Source organism: Malania oleifera, chromosome 3, assembly GCF_029873635.1.
Source record: "Malania oleifera isolate guangnan ecotype guangnan chromosome 3, ASM2987363v1, whole genome shotgun sequence".
Classification (NCBI taxonomy): Eukaryota; Viridiplantae; Streptophyta; class Magnoliopsida; order Santalales; family Ximeniaceae; genus Malania; species Malania oleifera.
Window position 1 is genome coordinate 21,441,800 of NC_080419.1, and position 12,130 is coordinate 21,453,929.

At 40.3% G+C, this 12,130-nt stretch overlaps 1 protein-coding gene across 1 annotated transcript; it reads left to right on the forward strand.

The window, feature by feature from the left end:
• The first annotated feature begins 9,624 nt into the window (after positions 1-9,624).
• Positions 9,625-10,928, forward strand: LOC131152327 (uncharacterized). The gene is made up of 3 exons (XM_058104152.1): positions 9,625-10,218; positions 10,349-10,449; positions 10,707-10,928. The coding sequence occupies exons 1-3, from the start codon at positions 9,669-9,671 to the stop codon at positions 10,749-10,751; spliced, it is 696 nt and encodes a 231-aa protein (XP_057960135.1). The 5' UTR covers positions 9,625-9,668; the 3' UTR covers positions 10,752-10,928.
• Positions 10,929-12,130: the final 1,202 nt, after the last annotated feature.

Consider the following 12,130-nt stretch of genomic DNA (forward strand, 5'->3'; position numbering starts at 1 on the left):
TTTCAAAATGGAGCCCAAGGATAATAACTTGGAGAGTGGCTCCGAGGAGACGGCAAGCAATAAGTCTCCATCTGTGTCTCGTGGTTTAGCAAGACGGGTGATCCGGGAAATTGGGCGGAGTGTTAGGAGACGCGAATGCTCTCCTTCTGATACATGGACTACGATTGAGAGGTTCACCCGTATGCACCCTCCGACGTTTACGGAAGGACCCGATCCAATTAGAGCGGAGTACTGGGTGAGAAGACTGAGAGGATTATGGATGTCCTCCACTACACTGATGGGTAGAAGGTCCTTTACACTACTTTCCAGCTATCTGGAGAGGTTGGGCATTGGTGGACAGCGACAAGTTTGCTTGGGAAGCAGAAGGTTGGTCCATCGAGGATGACATGGGGCCGTTTTAAGGAGGTATTCTTTGAGAGATACTTCCGGGTCTCCACTTGGGATGTGAAGGCCGATGAGTTTTCTGGCCTGACACAGGGAACTTGGTCCTGAACGAGTACGAGAAAGTTCGGAGGTTTGAGAAGGGTTTGGGGAAAGACATCCGCCTGCTTGTGGGGATGCTTGAGATCCATGATTTCTCCGTCTTGGTGGGTAAGGCCATCATTGTTGAGACCGACCTTCGGGGGGTTGAGGTAGTACAAGAGCAAGAAAAGAGACCGGTATCTTCTGGGTCTCAGACTGGTCCTCGGCAGGGTTAGTGGAAGAAGAATAAGAACTACAGCTCTGGTTATCGGTGGAACACCGAGCGGCCGAGTTCTCAGGGGGATCCATCCTCCACACCGTGAGCTAAGTGTCATAAATGGCACGATGGCAAATGTCGGCCATTCTGGGGTGTCTGCTATAACTGTGGCAAGTCGGGCCATATGGCGAAGAGCTGTCAGGAACAAAGGAGGATTATGCCTGCACAGAATCAAAATCGTGGGATTAATCAGATGCCTCGGGGGAACTACCAGGCAACCACGGCTCTAGCAAAAGTATATTTACTTACTCCAGCAGATGTGGAACACGCTGCGAACGTGGTGACAGGTACCATGTTATTGCTTTCAAATAAAATTGTTGTTTTATTTGATTAGGAGGCAACTCATTCGTTCATATCTACTAGTTTTGTGAAGTTGTGTGAGACAGAAACATGTGTGATGAATGAGATGTTGTCTGTGACTACACCGACTGGGAGTGTAACGATTTGTAGTAAGATGTTAGGAAACTGCCCAGTGGTGATTCAAAAGAGACTGTTACCGGCGAATCTTGTAGTATATGACATGTCGGGTTTCGACGTCATACTAGGAATGGATTGGTTGTTCTCCAGCTATGCGGTGATTGATTGTTGTAAGAAGGCAGTAGTGTTTAGACCTCCTGTGAAGTAGGAGTATGAGTTCGTGGGATGGTGTGTGCGTTCGATGCCACAGATTTTATCGGCATTACAGGCGAGGAGGTTACTCTTGGATGGTTATCAGGGGTACCTAGCTTGCGTGAAGGAACCACTAAGGGATGAGTTGAGACTCGAGGATATTCGAGTGGTCAACAAGTTTCCGGATGTATTTCTAGAAGACTTACCCGATTTATCTCTGAATCATGAGGTGGAGTTTGCGATAGAGTTGCTGCCTGGAAAGGCACCGATCTCTAAAGCTCCGTACCAGATGGCTCCAACAGAACTTCGAGAGTTAAAGGAGCAGTTGCAAGAACTACTGAACCAGGGTTTTATTCAATCGAGTGTTTCGCCCTGGAGAGCTCCAATATTATTTGTGAAGAAGAAGGACGGGTCGATGCGTATGTGCATTGACTACCGTGAGATCAACAAAGTGATGGTGAAGAACCGTTACCCTTTGCCTCGTATAGATGATCTCTTTGACCAGTTGGAGGGAACACAGGTCTTTTCAAAGATCAACCTACGGTCGGGGTATCATCAGGTAAGGGTTAGGTCTGAGGATGTAGCGAAAACTACTTTTCGAACCAAATACGGCCATTATGAGTTCTTGGTTATGTCATTTGGTTTAACCAATGCGCCGGCAATATTTATGGATATGATGAACAAGGTATTTCATGAGTACCTGGATCAGTTGGTGGTGGTGTTCATTGAAGACATTCTGGTATACTCGAGGAGTTCGGAAGAGCATGAGAATCATCTGAGGTTGGTGCTACAGATTCTATGAGGAAGGAAGTTGTATGCCAAGCTGAAGAAGTGTGAGTTCTAGTTGAATCAGGTCGCGTTCTTAGGTCATGTGGTGTTTGAGGGCGGTCTCTCCGTTGATACTAACAAGATCGAAGTTGTAGTCGACTGGGCTACACTGAAGAGTGTGCAGGAGGTTCGGATTTTTCTAGGACTGGCGGGTTACTATCGTCGATTCGTGGAGGGTTTCTCTAAATTATCTGGACCTCTGACACAATTGACTAAGAAGGGGGTGAAGTTTGACTGGACTAGTGATTGCAAACAGTGCTTTGTCGAGTTGAAGCACCGGCTGTTTACTGCTCCAGTATTGACCATTCCTTCGGGGGATGGGGGTTTTGTGATCTATAGCAACCCGTCCCTAAAGGGTTTAGGATGTGTACTTATGCAACAGGGTAAGGTTGTAGCTTATGCTTCTCAGTAACTTAAGGAGTATGAGAAAAATTACCCTATGCATGATCTGGAATTGGCTGCTGTAGTTTATGCCCTAAAGATCTGGCGACACTACTTGTACGGTGTTCAGTGTGAGATTTTCACTAATCACAAAAGCCTCATGTACTTTTTCACGCAAAATGAGCTGAATATGAGGCAAAGGCGGTGGCTAGATTTGATCAAAGACTACGATTGCATGATTAGTTACCATGCGGGGAAGGCTAACGTGGTAGCTGATGCATTGATCCGGAAGTCTAAACATATAGCAGTATCTACAGTTGTAGCTCAGCATCATGTCAGACAAGATCTAGGAAGCCTTGGCGTGGAGTTGGTGTCTAGTGATCATCAGGCTTTCATAGCTAGCTTGGTGATCCAGCTGACCTTGTTTGAGCATATTAAATCCACGCAGGCTAGTGATGCAGAGTTAGCTGAGACTATGGGAAAAGTGCAGCGGGGTTTGGCTGTGGATTTTAACATCTCTAAAGGAGGTGTGTTACGGTTTGGAACCAGGATGTGTGTTCCGAACGACGATGAGATCAAGAGGACAATTCTAGAGGAAGCGCATCGTTCCTTGTATACGGTACACCCAGGTAGTACGAAGATGTATCGGGACTTGCGCGAGACCTTCTGGTGGTTTGGTATAAAGAGACAGATTGCCCAGTTCGTGGAGCAGTGTCTGACGTGTCAGCAGGTGAAAGCTGAACATTAGAGGCCGGCAGGGCCGTTGTAGCCTTTGTTTAATCTGGTATGGAAATGGGAGCATATTTTCATGGACTTTGTTACCGGTTTGCCGCCAGCACTTCACGGGCAGAATGCTATCTGGGTGAACATGGATAGGTTGTCAAAATCTGCTCACTTTGTACCTATGAAGGTTGGCTATCCTTTGAGGAGGCTAGCAGACCTATACATATAGGAGATAGTTAGACTGCACGGAGTGCCTGCTTCCATTGTTTCAAATCAGGATCCGAGGTTTACTTCTCAATTTTGGAAGAGCTTATAGGGAGCATTGGGGACGAAGCTTACTTTCAGTATAGCGTTCCACCCCCAAATTGATGGATAGTCGGAGATGACGATACAGATCTTGGAGGATATGTTATGGGATTGTGTATTGGACTTCAGTGGTAGTTGGATTCAGTTTCTGCCATTAGTGGAGTTTGCCTATAACAATAGCTTCCAGGCTAGTATTGGGATGCACCGTTCGAGGCTCTGTATGGTCGGAGGTGTCGATCTCCTTTGTATTGAGATGAGGTCGGTGAACATTAGGTTTTAGGACCTGAACTCATGTAGTAGGCGTCTGAGAAAGTAGGTTTGATCCGGGAGAGGATTAGATCGGCTCAGAGTCGGCAAAATAATTACGCGGATGTTCGCCGTTGTGAGTTGGAGTTCGAGGTGGGGGTAAAGTATTCCTTAGAATCGCTCCGATGAAGGGAGTGATGAGAATTGGAAGGAAGGGCAAGTTAAGCCCGAGGTATATTGGACCATTCGAGATTATTGAGCCAGTGGGTTCGGTAGCCTACAGAGTTGCACTACCCCCAGCACTCTCGAGGGTCCACGATGTGTTTCACGTATCCATGCTGAGAAAGTACGTGTTGGATCCATCTCATGTTATCAGTTATGATGAGTTGGAAATCAAGGATACTTTAGCGTATGAGGAAATACCTGTTCAGGTTCTGGACCGTAAAGTTCAGAAGCTTCATACCAAAGATATACCGTTGGTGAAGGTATTGTGACGAAACCACGAGGTTAAGGAAGCTTCTTGGGAACTGGAAACGAAAATACATCGGAAGTATCCGCAGTTGTTCTAAGTAGTAATTGGATAGCAGGGTGGTATGAGTATGTATGTATGTATGTAATCCTCTGTTATCGTATTGTATTTGGTGGTTAGTCTCTAGGAGAGTCATGTTGTATTGTAAACTCCCGAGGCCACGTATGTATGTAACCACGGTATTCCTCCACCATAAGTGAGGGAGAGTATGTATGTATGTATCATGATGGGGCTGCGTATAAATGGTCGTCGTATTCTCTAGAGTATGTATATATGTATCATAAAGGGGCTGCGTATAAATGGTCACCGGTTCACCTTAGAGTGTGTATGTATGTAGTAGTATGAATGTGTTTGTAAGGAGAGATTGCAAATTTCGAGGACGAAATTTTTGTAAGGAGGGGAGGTTGTAAAACCCGAATCGTGATATATGGATTAATTATGTAAAAGAAGGATAAATGGTGAATTGAGCAGAGTTCGTCGACAAGGTCAGGGTTCATCGATGAAGTTTGTTTTGTTCTCGTCGACGAAATTCAGAGGCTCGTCAACGAGGGAATGCCGAGAGGCTTAGAAAAATTGGAAATATCCAGCTCGTCGACAAGGCCACGAGGACGCCAATTCGTCGACGAATCCACCCGGGTCAAAGGCCCTTTAAATATCTAATTTGAGTTGCTTAAGAGCTAAGTTTCTCCCAAAAGCTCTCTCTCTCTCTCTCTCTCTCTCTCTCTCTCTCTCTCTCTCTCTCTCTCTCTCTCTCTAACCTGCGAATCTCTCTCTCTCTCTCTCTAGTTTTCTTCACCATTAGTCGCCTGATTCGTAAATTGGACGTTACCGCGAGGATCAGGGAAGGATTCTCTACATTTCTAGCGGATCGGAATCTCGTTTTGAGTGTTTTCGGGTTTCGGACTAAAATCGAGGTAAGGCTCGGTTTTCATTTCTAATTCAGTATATGTATAGTAGTACGAATTGTAAGCATGTATTGTACTGTGGTTTGTAGGTTTTAGAGTCTCGGTTCGTAGTATTGGGGATCGTAGAGTTCGTAGTTGGAATTTAGGTTAAGGTAAGGGGATTCTGTTTATATCAGTTTATTTTCGAAATTGGGATCGGTAAGCTTGTAGGCTACGATCATGTGTATGTTTTGGTAACTTATTTGGGGAAATCTATGGGGTAAAATACGAGATTTCTGGGTTACAGTTTTCAGGAAAAATTGGGGATTTCGGGTATCATCTCTACTTTGTTTGGAAAACTATTGGTTATGTTGAAATTATATTATTGAGGTGACCGTAATCCATATTTGCATGAACTATATACTTGAATTTGAAAATGAGATAATTTTCTGTAAACCAAATAAGTGTGGTATGTATGGTTGTATGTATTTGTTCCAGGAATTTGTAAAACAGTTAGGGGCGACTAACTATCGTACGCTGAAATGTATTGGAATGTTAGTTCCAAAATGATTTGAGGTTTTGTGAAATCGGCTAAGGGCAGCTAATTACCGTATACCGAAACAGCTATGTGGCGGCTAATTACCGTACGCTGCGCCATGTACCAGTTAACTACCGTGGGCGAGAGTGACTGGCTCTATATCCGGGGTGTGAAATATCGCCAGTATGTTCCGGCTGGTCACCGATGGGTGTGTTCTACATCGTATGGAGCAATGTAATCACTATTGGGCCTCGGTCGTCGCAGCGTAGTTGCGTGTGTAGCAATGTAATCTCTATGAGACTTAGGTTACCTTGCGTAGTTGCGTATGGAGTAATGTAATCAGTGTTGGGCTTTGGTCGTCATAGCGTAGTTGCGTGTGTAGCAATGTAATCGTTATGAGACTTAGGTTACCTTGTGTAGTTGCGTACTAGTGTGACGACACTAACCGTATATTTTTGGATATCGTATGTACTAGAATGGTTTTGTGAAAATACTGGAACTGTATGAAACTGTATGGAAATGTTTCGAACTGTATCGTATTTTATAGTGTTACGAAGTATGTAAAATAACACTGGTATGTCACACACTGATATAACCTGCTTTCTTCCTTACTGAGAGGTGTCTCACCCCGAATATACAAATGTTTTTCAGGTCCTTCGGGTAGCCAAAACTAGCATCCTAGCGTCCAAAAGCAAGGGGTGTCGTTTAGCTACTACTAGTGCCTGATAGGTACGAGTTTTTTTGTAACCGGGTTGTTGTGATGGATTTTGTAGTCGCCCGTAGTATGTATGGTATTCATAGGGACGTATATCCTTGTATGGTATAGACTCTGGTATGGTACCGTTTATGAATAGAAAGACCATTTTTCGCTGCGTATTTTGATGAGTATGGATGTTTATGTGTATGTATTTAGGGCATCCGTTCACCCCACGGGGTCGGACCCTCTTTGTGTGTTGTATCATATATGTTTTAATTGATACAGAGACAGGTTAGGTTACTAAATTCATACCTGGGACCCATCTGCGGGTTCGGGGCGTGACACGATCAAACCTCTAGGTTCAAAATGACTTGGTTGACTGAAGTGTATGAAGTTTGGTCAACCAAACTATATCTGGTCGACCAAACCTCGGAGTTCAAGAATCACCTCACATATGGTCAACCATCTCCTCAGTTCAAATATATATCCTGATCGGCTGAACTGAGCACCCCGGTCGATCGAACCTTAAAAATGGTCTACCGATCTTCTCGGTTGTCAAAATTTTATTGAGTTTAAAATGGGTTATTTTTAATTAACTCACTTAATCTTTTTTCAAAATACCCAGCGTGTCCCCAATGGCTATAATTTTTTCCAATTCTATATGTAGGCCCTCGTTTGTAAAATTAACATATGATTAGGGTTTTGAGATTAGCCAAAATTCTCTGAAAATATTTTTGGCCAAAATCATTCATACTTTCATATCTCTTTAAATCCATTGCCAAAATCTACCTCCTATACTCATCTAGCTACTTATTGTGAGAAAGGGTAGTGTTTTATATTCTTCTCATAAGGTTAAACTCTCCTTTGTTCATATTTGATTGTGTATCGATTTTTGGAGAGTTGCTTAAGGTTTTTCCTATAATATTTCATTCATAAATATTTGATTGGGAAAAACCCTTATATGGCTTAAGATCTTGAATCCTCATTACCATATTCATAAGCTTGCTTTGTGCTTTGACAAAAATATTTTTAGTAAGCTTAAAACCCTATTATTTACTATGCTTTATATTTGAGAAATATTTTTGTGATATTTATTTAGGGTTGTAGAGGTTGTTTGATTATTCATACAAGAAGCATATTAGCTTAAGATCAAAAGTCTCACTCTCACATACACACATTGATATACCTTGTGTTGAGAGTTAACATATTGGTTAACAAAATCTCACTTGAGCTTAAGGTGTTGTATTAGGTGCCGCTCCACCCATTAAGTGAGCCCTTAGTGGAATCATCTTACTTGTGAGCTTGAGGCGAAGACGTAAGCAGTATTGGCCGAACCCCTATAACATTTCTTGTGCCTACTTTTAATTTTCGCATTTAAATTTCAACACTTGAATATTTATGTTTTATTATTGAGATTGATTAGGTTTATGAATCTATAGAAAGACCTAAGCTTGTGTAATACTGGTTGTGAATTTTGGACTAAACCTAGGAGGAATTTTTAAATACCCAATTCACCCCCCCCCCTTCTCTTGGAAATATACCAATTCCTTATCCACTGGTTTGACCTCGCCACCCTCAGTATTGGCCAAACCCCGATAATATTTCTTGTGTCTGCTTTTAATTTTCGCATTTAAATTTCAACACTTAAATGTTTATGTTTTATTATTGAGATTGATTGGGTATATGAATTTATAGAAAGACCCTCGGCTTGTGCAATATTGGTTGTGAATTTTGGACTAAACTTAGGAGGAATTTTTAAATACCCAATTCATCCCCCTCTTGGAAATACACCAATTCCAACAATTTTTTTATCAACAATTTTTAATTTTTTTATCAACAATTTTAAATACCCAATTTTTTTATCAACAATTTTTATCCTCTTGTTTCCTTTATATATATTTTCTATTTACAAAAGTCCCTGCTCTTAATGCCATGAGGAGGAGGGACGCTCAACATGGAATTGACCTTTGGGCTATCTTATAACATGCACACACAGGTTTTGACTTCTATTTTTATATCAAACCTATGTTTTCTTAAATTTTTTTATTTTTTACAGCAAATTCTGAAGGGTTTTATGCCACACCATTGTTCACCTTCATCACCTTTTCCAATTCAAACTCATGTTTAATTTCTGGATTAAAGTTGTCAGTTTTTTCAGCATTTTTATTAAATTTTGCAAATATTAAAAGCATAGCCAAAACTTTTCAAATTTTGAGATTAAATTAACAATTTTCAAGCTTTATGAAATCAGTTTTTGACCATTTATAATCCAGTGTTATTTGCAGCAGTTGAGCATACTTAATTTTCAGTTTTTCTGTATTTAATCTGAGTTAAGGTGCCCTCCCCCAAAAGCACATATAAACAAGATCCTTTGCAGCACTTTGGCACACACCTCTCTTCCTGCAACAAGTTCTTCATGTTCTCCTTTGCATTTTGAGATTGCGCCCTCTTTAGCCTACATTGATTTAGTGTGCAGCTTACCAGTAATGTAGGCCGTTGAATTTTAGAGACAGATATTAGACGCCTGCTACGCCGTGGAGACGGCGAATTCAGTTTTAAGAGAATGCTTTTTTTTTTTTTGAGAGAATGCATTCCTTTATAATTTCAATTTATTATAGCTCTTGTAAAAGTTCCTAATGCGCCACCATGCTTAAGTCTAATAAAAACAAATTATTTTTTCAACAAAATTTGAATGTTTTGACCGATCTCCACGCATAATATAAAGACGCAATCCAAATTTAATCATGATTAAGCTTCAAATCCCAACTGCATTCGCCAAATATGCCAATTGCCAAGATAGATAGCATTGCTGGCTTTGGATTAATTGAGCAAATCTAATCCATTGTTCTATATATATTTAGCAGTAGAATGCCAATTGCCAGCATGTTTGTTGCTAACATGTGGGCTGTACATTGCCTAAATATACCCTCCTCTACCCTTATTTTGTGCTGCGGCCAACACACAAGACACCAATAATTTAATATTGGCACATCCCATGCCATCCCCCTACGTTCATTCTCTTCAACAATATTAACAAAACATCAAGAAACTCAGGCAATTCCACCTCACCATTGCCATTTCCAGAAGCAAATTAAATCCCCATTAACAATAAGGACAAGGCCCATTCACATTTCAGACCCCCTCCAAACTAGGTCTCTCTCCCTTGATCCACCTCTTTCTCCACACAAATGGGTTGTGGGGAATCAAAACACAATGTCGCCACCGGGAACGCCATTACCCTCAAGAAATCAAATGATGCTGATCCCACCAAGAAGGCTGGAAAAGATGTAGAAGCCATCAGCGAAACCGGTTCGGCCGATAAGGCCGGTGCTGCTGATCATTTGGTGCAGGCAGAGGAAAGAGAAAAGGCAAAAGAGGATTCATCTGAGGAGACTAATAAGGCTGAAGAGGCTGATGTTGATGTGAAGGACATAATTAGTACAACAGCAGATGCTGGATTGAAGGAAAAGGATGCTGTTGAAGAATCAAATGAGCAAAAGAAAGAAGATGTCCATGCTGATCAGATTGGTGATGAACCCGATCGATTCATTACTAGCGAATCCCCGAATTGCTTTTTCTCATCTAGGAGAGATGAGGAATCGATCCAAAGGATTGTTTCTGATCAGGAGCAGTCCGAGAGGTCAGAGTATTTTTCTCCACGCCATCTCTCGGAAGAGATCAATGTTGCTGTTGGGGAGAAAGAATTGATTGAAGAAACAAAACCAGATACGGGAAATGGTATGTAAATTGAACTATCATCTATATGAATCTTTTTTTTTTTCTTTTTGCCATATTGAGTATTAGTTCTAACAAGACATGGGTCATGAGTCATAATGTGTTTGGTCAACTTGGTTGAATATATGTGCAGGAGAGGCTGAGAAGGAGAATGAAGAGAAAGTTGTCAAGGAGGAGGCAGGAGAGGGAAAACCCAATGAAGCAAAGGAGCCTATCAATGCTGATAAAGATCAGGTACACTTAAGTTCTGCTCATATGAACCTTCAAATTCAAATTATCACATGAACTGCATCCTTAGAAGATTTATCATGCAGTACGTAAAAGAAATAAAAGAGATCGTTCAGAGAAACCTAAATTACCTTAAACAAGGATTGAGGTTAAGAAATATTTCTGTAATTAATTGATAGGATAAGAGAAACGGAGAAACTTACCTCAAACATTGCTCTTATATATATGTATATAATATGCAGTAGAAACTCGTGTTTTTGCAGGAACAAGGGAGTGATTCGCCAACACAAGATCAGAAGACAAATTGAAGGGGGAATTTAATTTGAGATAATGTAACAATATAAAAAATGAAACTTTGTGGCATGTAAAACCTTTGCATGGCCTATTATTTTCTGATTCATGTATTGATGTGAAGCCAAATCGAAGGGGAAATTAAATTTGAAAGACAATGTAACAATATAGATGAAGCTTTGTGGCATGTAAAATCTTTGTATGGTCTATTATTTTCTGGTTTACGTATTGACGTGATACATCTGTCAAAAGATTTATATCAGTACTATATATATATATATATATATATATATCACAGGAACAGATGGCTTGGTCATTGACCCGTTCATGTTGCATTTCAGTACAAAATACAGTAGGGCATTTTCGTTTTCAACCAATTTCAAAACAATTCCTTCTAAGGTGAAGATAGTGTTTGTAGTGAATTTCATTGAGATGGATAAAAAAATTCAAATTGAGGGTTTGAAATCTCCTAAATGTGGGTTAAATAAATTTGAGATTTGAATTGTGTTTTGATTTCGCTTGCAATTTGATAGCATCACCATCATTCATACACAGGTTTGATGTTATGAATCTCATCATCTTCACAGCAGCATACTGATTTTGTCCATTCTCTGGAGGAAGCACTATTGCTGAAAATCTCATAATTCCATATAAGAGGCACATGTTTGAACAGGGCAGCTGTATATGGCTTGGGCCCATCCAATAGTTTGAACACCACGTTTAAATTGGAGTTCTTTAAGTTCAAACCTTCCAATGCAGCAACTTCATTAGCTAATAACCTACTGTAATTATTTTGTCAGACAAATGAATTCCTGAAGCCTTGACTTTATATTTATGGGAATTTAAAAGGAGAAAAAAATGTTGCATCATTTCATTCAAATTTACACAAAACTAAATTTAAGATTCGAATCTCATGTCTCAAATACATGGTTAGTGGTTAGTGAAACTAGGAAAAAAGTAGGACAAACTAAGCCCCAATTGGAACTTGGAAAATGCGAGGGAATGGAGACGAAAATATGAAAAAAATCAACTTTTCATATTTGTTCATCAAAAAAAGTACAAAAAACTAAAAATATACCAAATCAATAAATAGGGCATTTGATTTTTCTTAAATTTTAATCATATTAGAATAAATTTTCATTTTTGTATCATTTAGCATTGAGAGAAAATATAATAGAAAATAAATTTCCTATCTATTTTCCTTTCCCCCATCAAACTTTTTCCAAACATCATTCCCCTAAAGTTGATGAAAATGGAAAACACAACCTTCTAGAAGCATGACCACCCCTCAGAAAAAGGCCTATAAAACATTTTTTTTTTTTTTTTAAAAGGAAAGAAAATAGCCATATGAAATAGTTAGAACGCAAGAAAGAAAGAAAATTGAGACTCCCGTGCG

Excerpts from the sequence above, each read along its gene's own strand:
- LOC131152327 (XM_058104152.1), top strand. The coding sequence starts at position 9,669 with ATGGGTTGTGGGGAATCAAAACACAATGTCGCCACCGGGAACGCCATT. Across the intron at positions 10,219-10,348 it reads AAAACCAGATACGGGAAATG|GAGAGGCTGAGAAGGAGAAT; the intron begins GTATGTAAATTG and ends ATATATGTGCAG. Across the intron at positions 10,450-10,706 it reads TCAATGCTGATAAAGATCAG|GAACAAGGGAGTGATTCGCC; the intron begins GTACACTTAAGT and ends GTGTTTTTGCAG.